Source organism: Mobula birostris, chromosome 3, assembly GCF_030028105.1.
Source record: "Mobula birostris isolate sMobBir1 chromosome 3, sMobBir1.hap1, whole genome shotgun sequence".
Lineage (NCBI taxonomy): Eukaryota > Metazoa > Chordata > Chondrichthyes > Myliobatiformes > Myliobatidae > Mobula > Mobula birostris.
Window position 1 is genome coordinate 105,616,020 of NC_092372.1, and position 24,730 is coordinate 105,640,749.

Genomic DNA, 24,730 nt, shown 5'->3' on the forward strand with positions numbered 1-24,730 from the left:
ATGCAAGAGGACAGGTAAGTAGCCTGCTCCCTGGTAAAGGAATAAATCCATGATCAAGGAGTTCACAAGAGTTGTCACAATTGATTGACTTTATGATATATAGACTCCATACTTGTGATGATTTATTATCCAAGGCCAATTAGGTCAATTTATTATCTAAGGTCTATTTAAGGATGAGCTTACCATGCGCTATGTGTAACACCGTCATTATTTACTTGTTTATAGTAACAAAATTATCTTTGGAGAAAAATTGCCGACTGTAAGCAAGCATATTAATCTTACCTCTAAAATAGTATGCCATTTAGCTTACGATCTTCTTTCACTTCATAATCTCCTCAGTTTCCATCTCTATACCTATCTGTTGATTACATCTTCAACTTAAAAGTGTCACCTCTAGATTCAGTTATGTCAGTTCCTATAAACATTAATATATCATTTCCAGTATCATATTTCTCAGGACCAAGTTCCATCACAACAGTCTACACTACCTTTTAGACCCTAGTCCCACAACTTTATATTTTGTTCTTATGTTTCCATCTTCAAGACCTTAGGCTTTACTTCCTATTATTTTATTCTCATAAAAATACAGAAAGAGACTATATGTCCACCTATATGTCCCATTAATCCCTTTCCATCTCTCCTTATCTCCCTGTGATTGTATAATGCATTATGTCTCAAACTCACCTTTGAATCTCTAGTATGGGGATTAACTTCCCAGCACATAGCTTTACTAGAGAAAACGATGTCCAGGCAAACTACTCTGCTGTGTATCAGTGGACTTGCACATTTGCTCAAAATTGAGTCAGGCTAAAATGAAAAGAAGTTGGCTTTATCTATGAATTGTGTACTTTACTCTTGTTTATATATTTTCTAGATTTTCCCCCTTATAATATTGGCTCATGCCATGTTATCTTTCAACAAGTGCCACTGTTCACCACTGTTTCATATGATACCAAGTATTCATTCGTAATGTCTGTGCCTTAATCATATGAGCGGAAAGACTATTTGGTGGCAGGAAACAATTCTGGCTTATCTTGTGGTTTATCCTAATGTATATTCCAGAACAACTCAGTTGGTTTTAAGTAAAGTTTAGGCCCTAACTAATTATTGAACTTTACAAAGCGGAGTAATTTCACGATGGGATTGTATCAAAGAGCACTTTTTTTGTACAAAAAGCTCAAAATCATATCTAATTGATCAGGTACTGATTCAAAAACATATAGTTTTTAATTTTTAGTATTTTAATGACTTAAACTTACTTTTAATTGAAAAGAAAATTGCTTTTGTAAAGTGAATGTATGTGAATTTTATATCAATGTTTGAAATTTTGTGACTTTGATAAACTAGCATATTTTTTTTTGTAAAAAAAAGAATTCTTTCAACAATGACATGACACCACGCAGCTTTATTTTGAATCCCTTCTGTAGTAGAAAAGATTCTGTAAGTCAATTGTACAAATCAAATAAATGTTGTATAACATATTGTACATTTTTTGAATGAGCATAATAATTGACAAATATTGCTGGTACCAAACTGTATCAGTCTCTGCCATACCTTTGGGTTCATCAGTTGTGTGGAGAGGGAGAGATTGCTACACGAGCAACTGCTTGCTCTCCATATCTTACTGCCCAGGCTTACAAATCTAGACAGCTAGGACGCAATATTCATGGTCGACTCTGACCGACAAGAGGCCTCAGACACAGACACAGATCACAATAAAAGACAGAAAATTATACCCACTTGCTTTTTAAAAAGTGACATATTATAAGTTTTCAGTGTGCAACTAGTTCTGAGTTCTATAGTTCTCCCTTATGCAGTAAGTTAAGCATTATAATGTAACTGGAATTTTAATTTTGAATTTAAACTATGATATATAGGTAATTCAAGGATAACAAAATAAGTGCACAAATTATAGTCAACATAATGACACCAGAACTATTCATTTTTTTTACTATTTACCCGACGGATTGTGCCTTTGCACTACAATGTTTCTATGTTGAACACAGTGTGAATGTTGTGAAAGTTCATGTCATTATTCCCATTGTTTTAAATGACAGGAAAATAGAGAGCATTGCAGTCATTTAAATTTATTTTTGTATTTTTTTCAAGTTACTTTGAAAAATGCTTGAAAACACTTAATCTTGAAGTATTTTGCTTAACATAATGTAATGTTTTCAGACATTAAACAAGGAAGATGAATGTTAATGGTTTAAAGCAATATACATTAATTGATCTTTTAAGTGAATGCAGTTATTTATATTTATGTTAAATGAAAGCAGTGAATACCTTGAATACTCAGTATGTTTGTCATTATTTCAAAGAAGAGACATTAGTTGATAAAGTGAACTAAAATGTGTTTGACTTCTCAAGAAGCAGAAATGCATGAATCTTTCTTTTACTGTAGGTTTATAAACCAATGGTATATTTTTGATTTGCATAACCTTAAGCATTGTTTTATTTAATTTTCATAACTCAATCACTTTTTTCTACATTCTAGCAAAGTAATTCTCTATTGTTACTTAACTCTCACCTCCCATCTCAAACCACATTACACATACTGATCATCCACTTCCAAAGATGTTCTGAATCTAAATGCTGAAAATGCTTGCCACATAATTCTTAGACTTCCTAACAATACACACTATGTGTATAATTTGCAAAAGTCCTGTCAGATACACATATTCCTTTTTAGATCTGTTTCAAAATAGAGTTAGCTAATGTTAAAGAAAATGCATTTGTAGGATTTAAGATGAAATGTTTACTTGTAGTTGAACATGATTATTGCCATAGGACTTTAATATAAAAACTCTACAATGCTCTTTTGTTTTGCATACTGTAGTTAAGAAGTTTGATACCAGATAATTGCAAATATATTCTGTAATTTAAAATTCTCATAGCCAATACCATGATAATGTAGTTTGTGTCCAGCATAGTAAGCTTATTTAACAAACTTGCTTCTAATGATTAATTAATATCTAAAACAGATAAAATGAACATTTCTATCTGCTCAGTGGATTAACTTTCATGAATTTATACAAATTAATAGGGTGGTGGGGTGGACATACATCTGTACCAAAGGAGGTACAAGGCGCTCCTTCCCTCCACTAGCCTGCAGGTCACCTTGGACCCCCCAATTAGGGTCACATAAAACCATGGGAGTAGGTGGCGGATGGTTGTTTGAGCAGCTGGTGCATATCATGAGTCCTGTCTATGTGACGACTGATGCCAAGCAGACAATCTCTGAAGATTATTGATAATGGCAGGATTCACCTGTCTTGTAAAGACACTATTCAGAAGCAGGCAATGGCAAACCACTTCTGTAGAAATTTTGCCAAGAACAATCACGGCCAAAGACCACGATTGCCTACATCATACAACATGGCACATCATGATGATAAATTGGCATGGTGTTCTGTATACCCATTCTCCAGAAAAGTGCTCACACAAAATTGTGATTTACAAATTTTTGCATCCACAACGTGTCTACATAAATGCATGCATTTCCCAAGACTAAAAATGATGTTTTGTTGTGCATTGCTTTCTTCTCACATCATGCAGCCTGTCTGAGAGGACAAAACATCACTTGTTTTCCTTTCTATTTTTGCAATGGTTAAAGGTCCATACCCAAGGGATGGAAACAAAGGACCAACTATTTGCATGTGAAAGTATATCTTGCCAGCTCATGTACAAAGCCATGAAAATGACCACAAATGTTCCCTCATCCCAAATAATTCCTTGTTCCCTGCATAATTCCCTAATCCTCTGAATTTTTTCATTAGGAACTAGGATTGTCTAATAGACTTATTTAGAATTGTTTAAATTTATCGTATTAATATTTGAAGTTTCTTTATTTTTGTCTGTCGGATCAAGGCAGTAATTTTTCTTAATGAAAAATTACAAAATTTATGTTACAGTACACTGATCAATCAATCACATACTCCTTTTCTGAAAATACACTGTTTAGTACAACATTATTTTTGAGTGGATGTTGTACAACATTCTTCATAAACATACAGTACATATGGGCAACTTGCTGAAATGAATGTGCTAAAATACCTTACATTCTGCTGATCACAATGGAAACCAATACTTAAAGTAATATCTGCCAGAAAATGCTTTTCTAACAAAACTTCACAGATACTTTTCTCATCTGATTCTGCTTCTTAATCTTGAGTTTGCTCTCCTTGTCATGCAATAATCTTCATCATGAGAAACCACCTACTTTATCTTTGTTTTTTCCAGCCCCGTGGATAAGGATTATAATTTGAACCTGCTACTGGCTTTCCTGAACTTTCATAATCAGAGTATGCCCCAGTAGACAGCTCAGAGTCAGTAAGGGAGTGCTGGTATCTTAATGGCTGTTGGTACATTAAACTGCCATGAATGCTAGGTACTGGAGAGGAAGAAGATTTAAGAGACGATGTTATGCTAGAGGGCCTTCTAACATTGAAAGTGGCCATGGAAGAGTAACTACTTGGAAGTGGGGGGACATATGCCACCCGGGCTTTCCATTCCTCTGGAGGTTCAGGTAACGTTTTCTGACGTGCTGCTGAAACAATACTCTTCGCTATTGATGACTGGATATTTCTTTTGGAAAATGCTTCCTCCACTGAACCAACAGCAGACTGTGATGCAGCATCCCATGGAGTCAGTTTTTTCCATGAGGTTTTATTTGACAGAGGTGCTAATTTTTCTGCTGGCTGTCTTGTTGCTTGTGGTCCAGTAAGCCCATATGACAGTAGATTTTCTGGAGCTTTTATAGGTCTGAAATCTTTTGCCTGCATCTGTAAATAAGAGGTAATATATACTAAATTAAATTGGCAAGGATAAGAAAACAACACATGGGAAACCTTAATAATGTAATCAGCTACTTGTTCCCTGCAACTGTGATAAATAAAAACAGCAAATGACTGCATACTATATATAGACCAGCTAGTTGTGCTGAAATGTACTCAAATTGAAGAACCCATGCTGAATGTAGCCAGTACTCCAGCCATTGACAATGCAAGATAAGAACATATCTTTCATTGCTTGGCAGACCACTATCTCATTTCCAACAGGCTTCAAATGGTATCTAGTATGAACAGTATGATATAAATAATGAGTAATTTATGAATAACTTACCAAGATGAATTATCTGCATGTAGTGTGAATTACTTATCAAGCTAAAAGTCATGCACCTTGTGATGAACTGAACTGCCTACTTTTTAAGAGAACAAATTTAAAGTACACTAAATATGAGTAAACAAAGTAACATGCCCAGAAATACAATGGTTTATTGATTTTTCCTGCATTACACAACTGAAATAATTCTTTTTATATCTAGGGCAAAAGAAAATGAACATCTTTCTGGAGTCATTTTAAGTCTGTTCATCCTGGCACATTTATGCATTTGTTGCTTCAGTACGAAGGCAGCCATCATGATGTCATTCCTGATACAATGTTTCCTTCGGAAAATAATGGGGAGCTCAAACCATGTTGGTCCATTGGAATCCCACTGGACAACACGGTCAATCACAGAGTAGCCCTATACTGGGGCAATTGCCTGGTTTAGATGTCCTCCCACGCTTCCCAACCCCTCATGCCCAACGTTTTCCATAGCACTCACTTCCCTATACCCTCCCTAATCATGGCCAATTTATGTCTAGATTACCATTCTTATGACACCACTGACATTGCACTAACCACCAGAGGCAACACGTCCAAGTACCAAGTACTGGGTGCAGGCATCTCTCAGGATCTATCCTGGGCACAACGTATTGATGTAGTTGCAAAGAAGGCATGACAGTGATGATATTTCAATAGGAGTTTGAGGAGATTTGATATGTCACCAAAGACACTCCCAAATTTCAACAGATGTACTGTGGAGAGCATTCTAACTGGCTGCATCACCATCTGGTATGGAGTGGGAGGCGTTGCACAGGATCGAAATAAGCTGCAGAAAGTTGTAAACTTAGTCAGCTGCATCAAGGGCACCACCTTCCCCAGCATTCAGGACATCTTCAAGGAGTGATGCCTCAAAAAGGCAACATCCATCATTAAAGATGTCCTTTACCCAGGACATGCCCTCTCCTCGTTGCTACCATCAGGAGGGGGTACAGGAGCCCGAAGGTACACACTCAGTGATTCAGGAACAGCTTCTTTCCCTCTGCCATCCAATTTCTGAAAGAATATTGAAACCCATGAACACTACTTCTCTACTTTTTTCCTTTTTTTGCACTACTTATTAATTTAATATATGCACGCACGCACGCACACACACACACACACACTTCTTACCATAATTGTAATGTACAGATGTTGCATAACAACAAATTTCATAACATATTCCAGTGATATTAACCCTGATTCTCATATATACAAACTAGTGTCCTGGTGCAGTCACTGCAGTTTGGAGTTGAATGCACTCAAAACCATATTGTCTTCAGGAGAACTGTGTCTTCTCACCTCCCACTCATCAACAACTCTACGGTTAGTACCACTTCAACATTCATGTTCCTGGGCACCATTATTTTGCAAGACCTTATGTGGGAGAACTGTATCTCCTTCATTAACAAATAGGCTCAGCAGAGGATGTACATCCTGTGGCAGTTGGCAAAATTCAATCCTTGCCACAGCAGACTGGTGCCATTCTACACTGCCAGAGCATTGCGCATCAGCCATTACTACCTGGTGTGGTGCGGCATCCTCTCACAGTATACGTCATCTACAGCAAATTGTTGGGTCAGCAGAATATGTCATTGGCTGCAGTCGACTGTCACTGCAGGACCTGTAGGGGTCCAGGTCAAAGAAACAGGCAGGAATAATCATTGAGGACCCTACCCACCCTGCAAACTTGTGTTTACAAGTGCCAGTTTGTTTTTTTTCTGTTTATTCCCATCTACCCTCACCTGGACCATAGCCCTCCAGATCCCTTTCATCCACATACCTATCCAATTTTATTTTAAATGTTCCAGCTGAACCTGCAGCTACCACTTCTGCTGGACTGTGATTCCCTGGTTCCCACCAAGCACCCTGTTTCTTATTCCGCCTTCCTTTGCAATGCTGCTGTTGCAATACCTGACCTTTCACCTCTTCCCTCTCCACTGTCCAGGGAGTCAAACAATGCTTCCAGGTGAAGTAACCATTCATTTGCACTTCTTCCAATCCAGTGTACTGTACTGCATTTGTTGTTTACAATGTTGCCTCCTCTGCAGATTAGATGATCATTTTGCAGAGTACCTGAGTTCAGTCTATAAGTGCGAGCCTGAGCTTCCCCTTGCCTGGCACTTTAGTTCCTCCTTCTACTCCCCCTCTGACCTATTGGCCTTTTGCTTCCCGCACTGACACAGTGGAGACCAACACAATCTCGAGGAAGGGCACCCAGTCTTCCATCTGGGGCAGACAGCAGCTTACTAGACTCAACAATGAATCCTACAGCTTCAGGTAATTTCATTTCTTGGTCAGTATCAGTAATCCATCTGTAACATCAGCTCAGTTTGTTTTCTCCTTTCTCCGAGAGTGGAGAAAATTCCCAGCTCGACTTGCCAGGCATGTCCTCTTGCTCTGCATTTCCTAACTCCCACGTCCTTGTGTCTGTATTCTCACATTTTATCCCCATGGTCACCCCTATTTCACCCTATCAGAGGGATCCCCCACCCTGTGTCTTTTCCAGTTTCTTTTGTCTTCTTTGCAGTTCTGACCTGAAACACTGACTGTTTTTCTTCCCACAGGTGCAGCCTGACCTGCTGAGTAATTTCAGCTTTTTCTGTGTGTCTTTAAGACTAGAACCAGTCTTTATTGATTCAGTACTCATGAGCTGGTCATAAAAGTTAGGTCAATAAATGCAAACAAAATTAAGATAATTACCCTATTTTGTATCAAAGAAACTATTTAAAGTGAAGTTAAATATATAGAAAGGAACGTATTGGAAAATTGATCCAATATTTCTTTTGTTTCAAATTTATAAGTTTGTGTCCAGATAGATTAGCAATTACTCCCTTCACACATTTTCCTATATCTCATCTTCTTCCCTGAGGCCTAACATGGTCATTCTGTCAGAAACCTTGAAGCAGGTAGTCGTGGTAGAACTGACAGTTCCTTGGGAAGACCGGCTTGAGGAGATGTTTGAACTGGAGCTGGTAGAACAGTATCAGAAACAGGGGTGGAGGGCATGATGCAGTCCAATAGAGTTATTGCTGACTGATCGCTGTGTAGAACCTAGTCTCTCCTTGGCATTAAGGAGACTGCAAAGAAAAGAGCCATCAGGACCATCACAGGGGCTGCTGGGTGAGCCTCCAGATGACTATGGATCAAGAGCTGGACCAATGCAGCTGGGCCGCAAGCTAGGGCCTGATCAATCCTGGCTGGGCAAAAGTGTCTGATGTTAAAAGAGCCAAAACACCCAATGACCCCAGGTTACATCACTGATGTTAAGTCCCCATCATATTTCCTACCTCTGGTAAATTTATTAATACTAACTATAGAGAGATCTGGGATTCCCAACCTTTGTTATGCCATGGATCAATACCATTAAGCAAAGGAGTACATGGATGCCAGGTTGGGAACCCCTGAGATACAAGAAATAAACAAGCTAAGCATACAGAATGCATGATTATTATGCAGTACAATTTCCCAATTTCACTTGTAGTTTTGTACATTGACATTGGCAACTATGTATTTCTCAAAGTTCTAATGATTTGAAAATTTTGCATTACTTTGGTACATACTGCAGAAGCCTGAAACATCCCTGCATATTAAAATGATAATGATCATAAGCAAACAACAGGAATTTTGCAGATGCTGGAAATTCAAGCAACACACATCAAAGTTGCTGGTGAACGCAGCAGGCCAGGCAGCATCTGTAGGAAGAGGTGAAGTCGACGTTTCAGGCCAAGACCCTTCGTCAGGACTAACATAATGATCATAACCAGTTAACCTGGTTTTCTTATCATAATTTCATTGAAATAGAAACCCTTGTTCTGCAGGTACTATATTAATGGGTATAATGTCATTTTGTGGCCAGTCAGAATTTGGGATAAAATGTTTCAGGTGCTATGGAGAGGATTTAGTTAACATAAAATGTAAGTAAATATCCATTGAGTAGATTTATTTAAAACCTGGTAATATAGTCACTTCTTAGGCATCTTTGAACTTGGTTTAAATACAGAAAACTCCAAGCACATTGTGCCAACCATACATACCACAAGAATGAAGTGACATCCTGTCTCTGTCAGTATGAACCTATGGCTGCTGAGTTACCTCTCCATTTAAAGTCTAAGTCTGATCTGAGCCTGCTAGTCTTGCAAATGTTAATCAATCATGGCATCACAGATATGTGGTGAAAGTTCTCACCACTGGGGTTCTAGCAAAGCCTCACAAGAAAAAATAGTGGTGAGATTTGAGGCATAGAAGCCTAAGTAGATGGCCCTGGAAGAGTCCTTCTGAACTTCCTGGTTCCAAAGGACAAAGTAAAAATTTAGCTCTTAAAATCTCTTATTTTGATAGTCACTGACTCATCGTAACCTGGCAGGATTATAGCAAAGGTTTTCTCAATCAGATTTCAGTTAAAATTGCAGCATGACTATTAACTCCTGATCCACAATCTGAAGAAATATCTCATTATCTTGAATAGGTGCTTAAGCATTCTCATTTGGAGGAACAGATTACAAAACAGGAATGTCAGGAACAGTTAAGAAATCAGAATAAACCACATTAGGCTTTTTAATTATCCACTCATCATTGCCACATGGAATTACAATCTACACCTACTTCTCTCACCAATCCCAAACATACCAGGTTCAGAGAGTTTAGTAATAGAACAATTCCTAATTTAGCTATTGTGCTTGCAGGGGAATTTTCATGTGGTTTATGAAGTTTCCATTACTACTCTTGTGCAGGTTTGTAGTCTAGTGCAGTTTTTAATGTTGTTTTACGTAGTCTAGTGTAGCCTTGTGCTGTCTCACATAGTCTAGTGTAGTTTCGTGTTGTTTCTAGTGTTGTGTTGTTTCTAGTGTTGTAGCACTGGGGTCCTGGAGGAATGTTGTTTTGTTTTTACTGTGTACTGTACCAGCAGTTTATAGTTGAAATGACAGTAAACTTGACTTGACTTAACTCATTTGGATGCCACCCATGGTAAGACTGCAGAGTGAAATTTATAATGCAAAACTTGCCTGCATGATCCCAATCTCCCACTTGGCAACTCCCTAACCACCCTTCAATGATAATAATCACTAAATCATAAATCCTGTTGTGACTAGTTGCCCTCTGGTCCTTAGTCCAGTAGAACAGTACAGCAAAGGAACATGCTGAACTAATTAAGCTAATATCACCTAATCTCTTCACAAACAAGAGAAAATCTGCAGATGCTGAAAATCAAAGCAGCACACACAAAGTACTGAAGGAATTCAGCAGGCCAGGCAGCACCTATGGAAAAATATACAGTTGACTTTATGGGCTGAGACCCGAGTCCTGCCGAAGGGTCTCAACCTGAAACATTGGCTGTGCTTTTTTCGGTAGATGCTGCCTGGCCTGCTGAGTTCCTCCGGCATTTTGTGTGTATCACTATCCCTTCTGTCTGCACATGGTCCATAGCCCTCCATTTTCTGCATAATCATGTGCCTATCTAACAGCTTCTTAAATGCCTCTTTCATATCTGCTTCCACTACCACCCCTGACTGTGCATCCTGACACCCACCACCTTCCATGTAAAAAAATTCTGCCCTGCTCATCTCCTTTGAACTCCCTTCCCCTCCCACTTTAAATGCATACTCTCTAGTATTAGAAGATGTCTGCTCTCTCAAGGACTCTCATAATCTTATAAACTTCTGTTAAGTCTCACCTAAACCTCTGTCATCCCAGAAAAACATCAACTCTGGTTTGTCCGGCCTTTCCTTTTAGCACGTACTCTATGTTCTTCGCACCCACGTAACATTCATATCCTTCCTATAATGGGGCAACCAGAGCTGAATGCAATGCTCCAGATGTGGCTTATCTTTATCTTACAAAGCATGGTATACCCTTTCTTTACCAGCTTATTACCCGATGCAGACATTGTCAGGGAGCTATGGACTTGGATCCCCCTGTATAAGATCAATGCTGGTAAGGATCCTGGATTTAACTTTGAACATTCCAACAACATTTAATCTCCCAAAGTGCACACCACACAAGCAAATTGAGAGTGCTGTGAATTCTGGAAAACATGTGAAGATTCACATTTCTTAGTGAACTGAATGAAAAGTCTTATTGCTAAATAGTTTTCATTCGAAGCAAGCAGCTGAAGAAGGGAGTGGAAGAAATCGGGTAGAAAAAGTCTTTTTTTTAAAACACTGCTCGGGGAGAAGGATCTGCACTGTGCAGGCACGTGACGTAGCGCGCCAAGGTTTAAAAGCAGACCACCATATACAGCGGGCATTGTTGTAGCAGCCATCGTCGGAGTGGACTGAGTCAGAGTGGGACGGCTTTGGCTCAACAGGCTTCGGCGAGAACAGGCAGAGGTCAGGGTAGGTTCCGGTAAGTTTTTTGTTCAGATTGTCTAGGGTCGAGAGAATGCCAGGCAGGATGTTGGAATGCTCCTCTTGCAGGACGTGGGAAGTCAGGGAGCCCTCCGGTGTCCCTGGCAACGCCACCTGCAAGAAGTGCATCCAGCTGCAGCTCCTGACAAACCGCGTTAGGGAACTGGAGCAGGAGCTGGATGACCTGCAGATCATTCGGGAGAATGAGGAGATTATAGATCGTAGCTACAGGGAGGTAGTTACGCCAAAGGAGCAGAGGACAGGAAATTGGGTCACTGTCAGGCGAGGGAAGAGGAAAGGGCAGGCAGAGCAGGATTCCCCTGTGGCCATTCCCCTCAACAACAAGTATACCACATTGGATACTGTTGGGGGGGATGACTTACCTGGGACAAGCTGCAGTAGCCGGATCTCTGGCACTGAGTCTGGTTCTGCAGTGCAGAAGGGAGGGTGGAGAAAAAGGAGAGCGGTAATGATAGGGGACTCGATAGTTAGAGGTGCAGATAGAAGGTTCTGTGGTCGTGACAGAGAAACCAGGATGGTTTGTTGCCTCCCGGGTGCCAGGGTCAAGGATGTCTCTGATCGATTGCATGACATTCTGAAGTGGGAGTGTGATCAGACAGATGTCGTGGTGCACATCAGTACCAATGACATAGCAAGGAACAGTGAGGAGGTCCTGGAGAGTGAGTATAGACAGCTTGGTAGAAAATTGAAAAGCAGGACCTCGAGGGTGGTAATCTCAGGATTGCTACCTGTGCTAGGTGCCAGTGAGGGTAGGAATAGGATGCTCTGGAGGATGAACAAGTGGCTGAGGAACTGGTGTAGGGAGCAGGGTTTCAGATTTCAGGATAATTGGGACCTCTTCTGGGGCAGGTGGGACCTGTACAAGAGAGACGGGTTACACTTGAACTACAGGGGGACCAATATCCTTTCAGGGAGGTTTGTTAGTGCTATTGGGGAGGCTTTAAACTAGATTTGCAGGGGGATGGGAATCAGAGTGCCAGAGCTGACAGTGTGGCTGGGATGAAAATAAATGATGTTAAAAGTTCAAGCAAATCCGCTAATAGAAAGGTTGTGAGTGGTGGTAAAAATCTTCTGAGGTGTATATATTTCAATGCTAGGAGTATTGCGGGGAAGGCGGACGAGTTGAAGGCATGGATTGACACGTGGAATTATGACGTTATAGCAATTAGTGAAACTTGGCTACAGGAGGGGCAGGACTGGCAGCTTAATATTCCAAGGTTCCGATGTTTCAGATGTGATCAAGGCAGAGGAATGAAAGGTGGGGGAGTAGCATTGCTTGTTAGGGAAAATATTAGAGCAGTGCTCAGGCAGGACAGATTAGAGGGCTTGTCTACTGAGTCCTTATGGGTGGAGCTGAGAAACAGGAAAGTTATGGCCACATTAGTGGGATTGTATTACAGACCACCCAGTAGTCAATGAGAATTGGAAGAGCAAATCTGCAGAGAGATAGCAAGCAACTGCAGGAAACATAAAGTTGTGGTGGTAGGGGATTTTAATTTTCCATATATTGATTGGGACTCCCATACTGTTAGGGGTCTAGATGGTTTAGAGTTTGTAAAATGTGTTCAGGAAAGTTTTCTATATCAATATATAGAGGGACCAACTAGAGGAGATGCAGTATTGGATCTCCTGTTAGGAAACGAGTTAGGACAAGTGACAGAAGTCTGTGTAGGGGAGCACTTTGGTTCCAGTGATCATAACACCATTAGTTTCAACTTGAACATGGACAAGGATAGATCTGGTCCTAGGGTTGAGGTTCTTAACTGGAAGAAGGCCAAATTTGAAGAAATGAGAAAGGATCTAAAAAGCGTGGATTGGGACAGGTTGTTCTCTGGCAAGGATGTGATTGGTAGGTGGGAAGCCTTCAAAGGAGAAATTTTGAGAGTGCAGAATTTGTATGTTCCTGTCAGGATTAAAGACAAAGTGAATAGGAATAAGGAACCTTGGTTCTCACAGGATATTGCAACTCTGATAAAGAAGAAGAGGGAGTTGTATGACATGTACAGGAAAAAGGGAATAAATAAGGTGCTTGAGGAGTATAAGAAGTGCAAGAAAATACTTAAGAAAGAAATCAGGAGGGCTAAAAGAAGACATGAGGTTGCCTTGGCAGTCAAAGTGAAGGATAATCCAAAGAGCTTTTACAGGTATATTAAGAGCAAATGGATTGTAAGGGATAAAATTGGTCCTCTTGAAGATCAGAGTGGTCGGCTATGTGCAGAACCAAAGGAAATGGGGGAGATCTTAAATAGGTTTTTTGCATCTGTATTTACTAAGGAAACTGCCATAAAGTCTATGGGATTAAGGGAAACAAGTAGTGAGATCATGGAAACTGTACAGATCGAAAAGGAGGAGGTCCTTGCTGTCTTGAGGAAAATTAAAGTGGATAAATCCCTGGGACCTGACAGGGTGTTCCCTCGGACCTTGAAGGAGTCTAGTGTTGAAATTGCAGGGGCCCTGGCAGAAATATTTAAAATATCGCTGTCTACAGGTGAGGTGCCGGAGGATTGGAGAGTGGCTCATGTTGTTCTGTTGTTTAAAAAAGGATCGAAAAGTAATCCGGGAAATTATAGGCCAGTAAATTTAACGTCGGTAGTAGGTAAGTTATTGGAGGCAGTACTAAGAGGCAGAATCTATAAGCATTTGGATAGACAGGGAATTATTAGGGAGAGTCAACACGGCTTTGTGTGTGGTAGGTCATGTTTGACCAATTTATTGGAGTTTTTCGAGGAGGTTACCAGGAAAGTGGATGAAGGGAAGGCAGTGGATATTGTCTACATGGACTTCAGTAAGGCCTTTGACAAGGTTCCGCATGAGAGGTTAGTTAGGAAAATTCAGTCGCTAGGTATACATGGAGAGGTGGTAAATTGGATTAGACATTGGCTCAATAGAAGAAGCCAAAGAGTGGTAGTAGAGAATTGCTTCTCCGAGTGGAGGCCTGTGACTAGTGGTGTGCCACAGGGATCAGTGCTGGGTCCATTGTTATTTGTCATCTATATCAATGGTCTGGATGATAATGGTAAATTGGATCAGCAAATTTGCTGATGATACAAAGATTGGAGGTGTAGTAGACAGTGAGGAAGGTTTTCAGAGCCTGCAGAGGGACTTGGACCAGCTGGAAAAATGGGCTGAAAAATGGCAGATGCAGTTTAATACAGACAAGTGTGAGGTATTGCACATTGGAAGGACAAACCAAGGTAGAACATACAGGGTTAATGGTAAGGCACTGAAGAGTGCAGTGGAACAGAGGGATCTGGGAATACAGATACAAAATTCCCTAAAAGTAGCGTCACAGGTAGATAGGGTCGTAAAGAGAGCTTTTGGTACATTGGCCTTTATTAATCAAAGTATTGAGTATAAGAGCTGGAATGTTATGATGAGGTTGTATAAGGCATTGGTGAGGCTGAATCTGGAGTATTGTGTTCAGTTTTGGTCACCAAATTACAGGAAGGATATAAATAAGGTTGAAAGAGTGCAGACAACAAGAATTCTGCAGATGCTGGAAATTCAAGCAACACACATCAAAGTTGCTGGTGAACGCAGCAGGCGAAGGGTCTCGGCCTGAAACGCCGACTGCACCTCTTCCTAGAGATGCTGCCTGGCCTGCTGCGTTCACCAGCAACTTTGATGTGTGTTGCTTGAAAGAGTGCAGAGAAGGTTTACAAGGATGTTGCTGGGACTTGAGAAACTCAGTTACAGAGAAAGGTTGACTAGGTTAGGACTTTATTCCCTGGCGCGTAGAAGATTGAGGGGAGATTTGATAGCGGTATATAAAATTATAATGGGTGTAGATAGAGTGAATGCAAGCAGGCTTTTTCCACTGAGGCGGGGGAGGAAAAAACCAGAGGACATGGGTTAAGGGTGAGGGGGGAAAAGTTTAAAGGGAACATTAGGGGGGGCTTCTTCACACAGAGTGTGGTGGGAGTATGGAATGAGCTGCCAGACGAGGTGGTAAATGCAGGTTCTTTATTAACATTTAAGAATAAATTGGACAGATACATGGATGGGAGGTGTATGGAAGGATATGGTACGTGTGCAGGTCAGTGGGACTAGGTAGAAAATGGTTCGGCACAGCCAAGAAAGGCCAAAAAGCCTGTTTCTGTGCTGTAGTTTCTATGGTTTCTATGGTTTCTATATCTAAGCAACAGACACTTACAGTGAAAGCATGAAACTCAAATTCGTAGGAATAAATAGTGGGCAACATATGGAGGAAAGGTGATAGACATAATTAAAGTAATTGTTTGGTGCATACACAAATTCAAGAAGCCCACATTGTTTTGAATTATGAAGATGCCTACAATCAAGCTTGCAGAGGGCATTGCACCATCATGTCTCAAAATGTCTCAGTTATCTCAGTTAACTCAGCAGGCCAGGCCATCTATGGAAAAAGAGTAAAAATAGTCAATGTTTCGGGCCGAGACCCTTCATCCAGCATTTTGTGTATTGCTTGGATAGTCAGCAACTGCAGATTTCCTCAGTAACCTATGTTCCAACAAATTACAAGGATTGCTGAGGTGTTTCTACAGGATAATGACAATGCCTCTGCAGATTTCATCACTCTTCCCCTCTCAGGGTGATCTTATTGGTGATCACATTATGTCAGTTTTTTTTTCCTGTTCAATTGATGTTAAAAAGGTACTTGGACAGATTATATCGATAATTTAACCAAAAAGCATTTAAACAAGCAAAAACAGTGTCACACAACTAAATTTTGTAGCTCATTAAAAGAAGCATATGAAAATTTGATAATTATACATTAATTAACTGAAGACTAACTTTTATAAATTAATTTGCACATCTATTTTACTTCAAAATATATCATTCTTAATAAATAGTTTTTTTTTTACTAGTAATGCACAATATTTAATTCCTACAACTTTGGGAAAGAACCAAATGCTGAGACATCCGACTCATGGCATTGCAATGGTTAAGCTTCAGTTTGTAGCAAGCTGAGTTTTACATTGTTTAAGTATCACAATGGCATCTGAAAGGCAATAGTAATACTGTTTAAAATTTTCAAAGCAACCAATTAATTCTAATTTTTTTGCATGCTGGCATGGGTGGGAATCATTCTCCAGTGGTTAGTCCAGTATTTCTTGTTTAGAAATGATTAAGTTATTGGCAATGATGGTGGAAAAGGAAATGTAAATCATAATTGCACTTCCACTTCACCCTTCCTGAGGGAAAAGATATTGCCTTTGAGGTCAAAGGAGATAAATGATATCTGAACAATTCTTGTAGGAAGGATTTACAACTAGAACTAATGACTTGGCTCGGAGCAGTGACTTGGCTGCTGGCAATTGTGCTTACAAATTAGAAGTAGGCAAATATTAAATAATTCTTCTCAGTTTAGAAGGCTCCAATTAATGGGCTATCAGAGAGATTGGTTATTAGATCCCAGCTATTTGCAAGAAGAATTTGGCTGAGGGGATAAGGTGTCATATTTGCAAGTTTGCTGATGAAAAGCGTGCTGAGTGGGAGAGGGCTCCCAGAGGATATGCACATTAACATATGAGGCACATTTGATGTTTCTGGGCCTGCATTCACTGGAGTTCAGCAGGATGAGGGGTGGTCTCTGTACTGGATACTATAAGAGTGGAGGACATTTGTTTCCATTTGTAGGAAGGCTAAGATCCAAGGGCACAGCTTTAGAATAAAATTACATCCCTTTAAAACTGAAATGAGGAGTTTTTTTCCAGCCAGTGTGCTAAACTCTCTTCAGACTGTACTGACATCTATGTCATTTACTATTATATTGTAATTTCTCCTCTACTGTGCCTATTGTCTTGTTTATTATTTATTGTACTGCCCTGCACTGTTTTGTGCACTTTATGTAGTCCTGTGTACGTCTGTAGTCTAGTGTAGTTTTTGTGTTGTCTTACGTAGTCTAGTGTAGCCTTGTGTTGTCTCATTTAGTCTAGTGTAGTTTTGTGTTGTTTCATGTAGCACCATGGTCCTGGAGGAATTTTGTTTCATTTTTACTGTGTACTGTCCCAGCAGTTTCTGGTGAAAATGACAATAAAAAGCGACTTGACTTGAACCTGTGGAATCTTTTGCCACAGAGTGCTATGGAAACCATGTTGCCGGGTGTATTTAAGAAAGAGAATGATAGGTTTTTGTTTAGTAAGGTTTTTAAGTTACAGAGAGAAGGCAGGAGGGTGGGTTTAAAAATATCAGTGCAATCGAATGGCAGAGCAGACTCGATGAGCCACATTGCTCAATTCTTCTCCTATATCTATGGTCTTTTAGCCTAAGCTAAGTGAATGGGAGAGAATGTGGCAGAAGCACCATAATTTAGAAAAATGTGAGGTCATCTATGTATTTGTGGGGGAGAAACACAGAAAAGCAGAGGTGATTATAAATGGTGAGAGGTAACAACTATATATATATATATATATATATATATATATATATATATATACACACACGCATACACACACAAACATTTGTATATAACAACCATATATAACAATAACAGTACGGAAACAGTCCATGTCAGCCCTTCTAGTCTGTGCCGAACTCCTACTCTCACCTAGTCCCACCGATCTGCACTCGGTCCATAACCCTCCATTCCCTTCCTGTCCATATATCTATCCAATTTAACTTTAAACGACAACATTGAACCTGCATCAACCACTTCTGCTGGAAGCTCATTCCACACAGCCACCACTCTCTGAGTAAAGAAGTTCCCCCTCATGTTACCCCTAAACTTTTGCCCTTTAACTCTCAACTCACGTCCTCTTGTTTGAATCTCCCCCACTCTCAATGGAAAAAGCCTATCCACGTCAACTCTATCAATCCCCCTCATAATTTTAAACATCTCGATCAAGTCCGTTCGCAACCTTCTACACTCCAAAGAATAAAGATCTAACTTGTTCAACCTTTCTCTGTAACTTAGGAGATGAAACCCAGGCAACATTTTAGTAAACCTCCTCTGTACTCCCTCAATTTTATTGACATCTTTCCTATAATTTGGTGACCAGAACTGTACACAATACTCCAAGTTTGGCCTTACCAATGCCTTATACAATTTCAACATTACATCCCAACTCCTATACTCAATGCTCTGATTTATAAAGGCCAGCATATCAAAAGCTTTCTTCACCACCCTATCCACATGAGATTCCACCTTCAGGGAAGTATGCATAAGGTTTATGTTCAATGGGATCAGGTGCTCTTTTAAATGGCACTGAAAGCCAATTTGCAGGTGAATCATGTGACTTGAAATGTGAATGGTAGGGTAGCTCTTATTACTAATGTATTTGAGTAGAGGACTGGAGAGGTCTTAGTGCAACTGTATAGGGCCTGAGTCAGATCACACCTGGAATATTCTGTACAATATTTGTCTCCTTTGCTGAGAAAGAATGTATGTGCCACACAACAAGAGCAGTGAGGATTTTCTAGACTTGTTGCAGGGATATTGCGTATGCCAATTGAGGAGAGATCGAGTAGACTATGCTTGACTTCTCAATGAAATTTTGAAGAATGGGAGGAAATATCATTGAAATGCACACAATTTCTGCAAGGCTTGAGATGCTGATTGCAAATAAGATGTTTCCTCTAGCTGAGGAGTCAAAAGTAAAAGAAGGGTGGTTTAGGACTAAAACGAGAAGAATTTATTTTTTCACTCTCTATTCCAGGAGGCTATTGAAGCTCAGTCTTTGAGATTGAATATGAAAATGGATAGATTCATGGAAATTTAAGGAATCAAATAATTTGGGGATAGCACAGGAAAATCTGATAGAAGATTACCATGACCTTGATGAAAGGCACAAATGGATTATTCCTGCTCCTGTCCTTAAGTTGTTATGTTCATGTCTATGAGACCGCATTCTAAATAGGGATGATAGATGAAAATGAACCAGTCTACAAACTTATCTCTATGGAACAGTGTAGTCTTAGCTGGCATCAGCAAGAATTATTGAAGGCCTAGATAGCCACTACAGATAGGCAGGTAAATAACTGTAAAATCGTTACACAGAAAGAAGGGAGAGATCTTAACCAAAAGCCAAGTTAAAGCTACATTAAAGATAGTAAATTATGTCTACAATGGAATGGCATAAGACAAATGGGGAAAGACAGAACGAATGAAAGGAAAAATCGGCAGCAAAACAGGGCAAAATAGTCTAGGCTGATTGGAAAATGAACAAAGAGGATCAACACTGGATTAGTTAAAACTATAATGTCAATAGCAGAAAGAAAAAATGGGATAATTGCTTGGGGCCTTAAAACATTTACAAATTACTGATGCCCAGAAATTGGAGCACCTAACCCTTCTCCCTCCCTACCATTCAGGGCCACAAACAGTCTTTCCAAGTGAGACGACACTTCACCTGTGAGTCTACTGGGATCACCTACTGTATCTGAGGCTCCTGGAGAGGCCTATTGTATATTAGCAAGACCCGACGTATATTGGGAAACTGCTTCACCGAGCACCTACGCTCCATCCACCACTAAAAGCAGAATCTCCCAGTGGCCACACATTTCAATTCTACTTCCCATTCTCATTCCGACATGTCAATCCATGGCCTTCTCTACTGCGGGGATGAAGCCACACTCAGATTGGAGGTGCAACACCTTGTATTCCATCTGAGTAGCCTCCAATCTGATGGCATGAACATTGTTTGATTGAACTTCCAGTAATGCCTCCACCCATCTCACCATTCCTCATTCTTGTTTCCCTCTCTTACTTTATCTCCTTACCTGCCTATCATGTTGCCTGGTGCTCCTCCCCCTTCCTTTTCTTCCATGGACTTTTGTCCTCTTCTATCAGATTATCCCTTCTCCAGCCCTTTATCACTTTCACCAATCAACTTCCCAGCTTGTTGCTTCACCCCTCTCCCCTCTCTCCTGGTTTCACTTATCACCTACCATCTTGTACTTCTTCTCCACCATCCCCCCCAACACATCCTTATTCTGTCTTCTCTTCCTTTCCAGTCCAATGAAGGGTCTCAGTCCAAAACATTGATTGTTTACTCTTTTCCATAGATGTTGTCTGGCCTGCTGAGTTCCTCCAGCATTTTGTGTGTGGTGCTTTGGATCAATCAGTGCCTGTTTTCTAAGGGGTAAATTGTATAAGCATTCATTTCTAGACAAAATTGTGCCCATTGGGAAAAATGGGCTGAACATTTCCATCTGTGGTTCACCCAGAATATCTGATATTTTCCAGCATAGTCACACACTGAATGAAATCACTAATCATCCTTCCGCTCTTACAGACATAAACTGAAGACATTGGTGCAACCTACAAACTCAGTTGATTAAGCAGAAATCAGCTGGAGGTATATCAAATTTCCATTCAGAGGGGCAAGCTGCTAACGTAGGGAGAGTTGACTGAATACTACACAGCTCACTACACACTTGTTTAGCTCCTTCTGAAGTTCAGAGGGTGTTGCAATTAGCAAGGAATTACATTCGTTCAGTGGATTTCTTCCTGTCATCTTAGATAGTCCCTTGTTGAGGATGTCTTGCTTCTAGTTCTATTGTGACTGATGTCATGTGAGATTCATAGACTGTGGCAGTATAAGTGATGCATTCATTCAGCCATTTACTCTGGGTTTCAATGTGCTTCTGATGAAAAGACTCATAATTCTCAACACTCATAAATCTTGACAAAGAGAAAATCTGCAGATGCTGGAAATCAAATACACAAAAAATGCTCTAGGAACTCAGCAGGCCCGGCAGCATCTCTGGAAAAGAGTAAACATTTGATGTTTCAGGCTGACACCCTTCATTAGGACTGGGAAAAAAAGAGATGAGAAGTTACAAATCTTTTTTCATTGTATATCAAATCTTTCAAAGAGGCCCTGAGAACATACTTGAAGATTTTTTAAAATTTCTCCCTGGCAATCTCTTATGAAGACGGAGCTAAGAGCAGTGTTCGTGTTTCAGGAGCCCAGTGCCTGGTGTGCTAACAAAGTTGCCTGCCCATTTTAGTTGGATAATTAGACCCACTGTGTTGGGGACATCCTGGGAAAGGACACTGGCATTGATTTGCTAATCTTGCTGCTGGATTTAGAATACTTTGCAGAGACAACGTTGGTGTTACCACTTTTTTTCTTTGCCTCGGTAGATAGCGGGAGATACAGAAGACTAAAGTCCCACACTACTATATTCAGGAACCTCTACTTTCCGACAACCATCAGGCTCTGAAGCAATCTGCATCAGCCTAATCTTACCTCAGCAACAGAAATTCATGGGCCACCTCTTGCACTGCTATTGACTTGTTGCCGAGGGAGTTTTTTTTTGGCACTACTGTCCTGCTTTGCACAATCTTTTTTTTCTCTTCATTGTCATACAAGTTATGTTTTGTGTGTTAACTGAAACTACATGCCTGTGATGCTGCTGCAAGTTTTTCCACTGTACCTGTACCTCAATGTACTTGTGCATGTGACAAACAAACCCTCCCCAGTAGCATTAGCAAACCTCCCTCCCAGGATATTGGTTCCCCTCCAGTTCAGGTGCACCCCTTCCCCAGAAAAGGTGTCAATGATCCAGGAACTTGAAACCCTGCCCCTGCACCATCTCCCCAGCCACTCGTTCATCTGTGCTATCTTTCTGTTAGAGGACTATATAAAAAAAAGGAAATACATCTACCATTATCTAGTACCCTTTGAGATTTTATGCATTAAAATGCTTTGCTACCAATGAAATATGTGAAATACAGTTACCGTGGTAATGTGGAAAACACAGTACCCAATTTGCCCGCACGTTTCCACAAACAATGACAGGATAATTGTTTTATTTTAATCGATAGTGACTGAATGGTAACTGTTGTATGGGAAGCCAGGACTAACACACCTGCTTTTCTGTGAAATAGTACCATGCCAGGAGGGAGCACACAGCTTCAGCTTAACATCTTACGAGGCAAGGCTCCGACAAAGAAGCATTCTTGCAATGCTGCACTGCCAGTTTGAAGTCTCTCAAGTAGCCTCAGAAACAAGAAAATTAAGGCTTACACCGAGAGACGGTAAGCATAAAAATATTACTTGTTCTGTAGTGTCATAACACATCAAAACATTCTGCTGACCCACGACTAAAAGTATCTTATGAGAACACGTCCTGAGGGAGCTTAATGGGCCATACAGCATTTGTAGAGGGAAGTGGACAGCCAACATTTCGGATAAAGATCCTTCATCTAAATGGAAAGAATAGAGGGGAGGCAGCAAGTATAAAGAGGTGAGGAGAAAGGGGATCCACAAATGGTGGATCCAGATGAGGAGGGTGTGAAGGAGGAAAGAAGAGTGGTAAGATGGAAGGTGACAATTGGAGGCAACAAAAGGCAGAGAGGAAAGTGAAGCAAGGAATCAAACAAGGGAGACTTGGGGGAGGGGATTGTGCAAGACGTGGTCCTGACTAGACTATAAGGAAAGAGGAAGGGAGCAACCTGTATGTAGATGGAGAATCCAATGTTCATGTCATTGAGTTCTAGACCACCCAGGTAGAGCAAGGCTCTCTTCCTTCAATTTGCACTTGGCCGCAGCCTAGTGGTGGAAGAGGCCAAGGACAAACAGGTCAGTGTGGGAATGTGGAGGGAACTAAAATGGCTTGTAACCGAGAGTTGCAGCCAACCATATGGGAAAAGCACAGGTGTCTGGCAAAGCAGTCACCTTGTCTGTATTTGGTCTCACTGATATAAAAGAGGCTACATTGAGAGCACCATGCAGTAATAAATATCTATTTATTCCTCACTTAGGTCTGTTCTTCCAAATGGTGGATATAGTTAAATAGATAATAAATAAACTTCTAGTCGCAAAATGTATCAAAGATGATAGGGAAAGTGCAGGGATATGGCATTGAGGTAGATAATCAGTTGTTATCCATATTAATTCATTACTTTTAAATTCTATTGTATCAAACAGAAACTCTGTTCAATCTCAGCTCTTTTCTCTTTTCAGTTAGGTCAAATACATGCACCTTAATCCAACCAGCTTTTTCCTTAAAGATATTACACAGTATTTCAAAGCAGAAGTTTTGTCTGACCTCTGAAACTTTAGTTTTCTGCATTCCATTATTTTGTTGGCAAGTAGCCTTTTCTTGCCTGCCTTCGTCCCACACGTTTCTCCACCCCTTAATTAACTGTTGAAACATTAGGATAAACCACTGCTTATTAAACCAAGGGAGAATGTTTGAATCATGCATAAGGAATTTGCTTCTTCTGTTGTGGAGCAGGTCAATGTTGCCACCTTGAGTTGGCACTATGGATGACAAACCTTAGGTAATTCACATTGTTTCAGCTTTGTGAGATTCATGAGCTCTAATCTATCCCAAAGTGGTTCACTTGTGCAATGATGAAGTGCATTGGCTGTCTGTAGTGTTTCACTGACGCAGCAAATGAATTTCCTTGGAGCGTGTATTGCATTGCTTTTGTGCGCCCTTGCTGTGTGATAATAAGCAGTTAACTAACTAGTTACACATGATTTCAGCCACATTGGAAGGGGCCTATTTTGTTTTTGGCTTGTTGAACAGATGTTTCTCACTTTTAAAAATTGCACAGTAACTTTGTTGGAAAACATCTGGCCATATTATCCCAAGCATTCAACTTTTTAAAAAGCAAATTCACAGCTCATTGCGATGATTAATGTTTCTTTCATTTTACTGCCACACACGGTGGGAAGTTTAGCCTACATTTTAAGCCTTTCTGGATTCAACAAACTAATGAGTAAAGTGAAATACTGGATAATTTCCCTAACATCTTCCCTAACTTTTATTGAGACTATAAATGAATCAAAGCAGATATTACTATCTTAGATTATGGTATTATTATTAATGATGATTGATGGATTTTGCTATTTATAACACAAGACATGTTAATTACCTTCTCCATGGGATTCCAGAGGATACGTAATACAGAAACAGCCATTTAACCCAGCCAGTCTATGTCAATGTTCAAGCTCCAATCAAATCTCTTCCTATGTTTCCTCCGATAAATAGGTCAATGTAACCCTCTAGGTTTATTATGAGCTGGTCTGGTTTCCTGATATCAATACATTTCACCTTAACCCCTCTCCGTTGTAGAAAATTCCACATTCTTACCACTCTTTGGGTGAAGAAATTTTTTCTGAAGTCTCTGTTAGATATTTTGGATAGAAATATAAATCCATGATGGCTTATTTACACTCTACCCCCTAAGTAGAAACATTTGCTCCTGTATCCATTCTCTCAAAATCTTGCATTACTTTCAAGTCCTCAGTTAGGAATTCACTGAATCGTACTCCTAG

At 40.2% G+C, this 24,730-nt stretch overlaps 1 protein-coding gene across 8 annotated transcripts in view; it reads right to left on the minus strand.

The window, feature by feature from the left end:
- Nucleotides 1-1,390: 1,390 nt before the first annotated feature.
- The window catches only part of LOC140195213 (synaptopodin-2-like), a 153,233-nt gene continuing 129,893 nt past the window's right edge, over nucleotides 1,391-24,730 (minus strand). For all 8 annotated transcript variants that reach the window (XM_072253166.1, XM_072253164.1, XM_072253162.1 and 5 more), the window contains one exon: nucleotides 1,391-4,784. In XM_072253166.1, coding sequence (XP_072109267.1) covers nucleotides 4,224-4,784 — 561 coding nt within the window. In that variant the 3' untranslated portion in view covers nucleotides 1,391-4,223. The remainder of the gene's footprint in view (nucleotides 4,785-24,730) is intronic.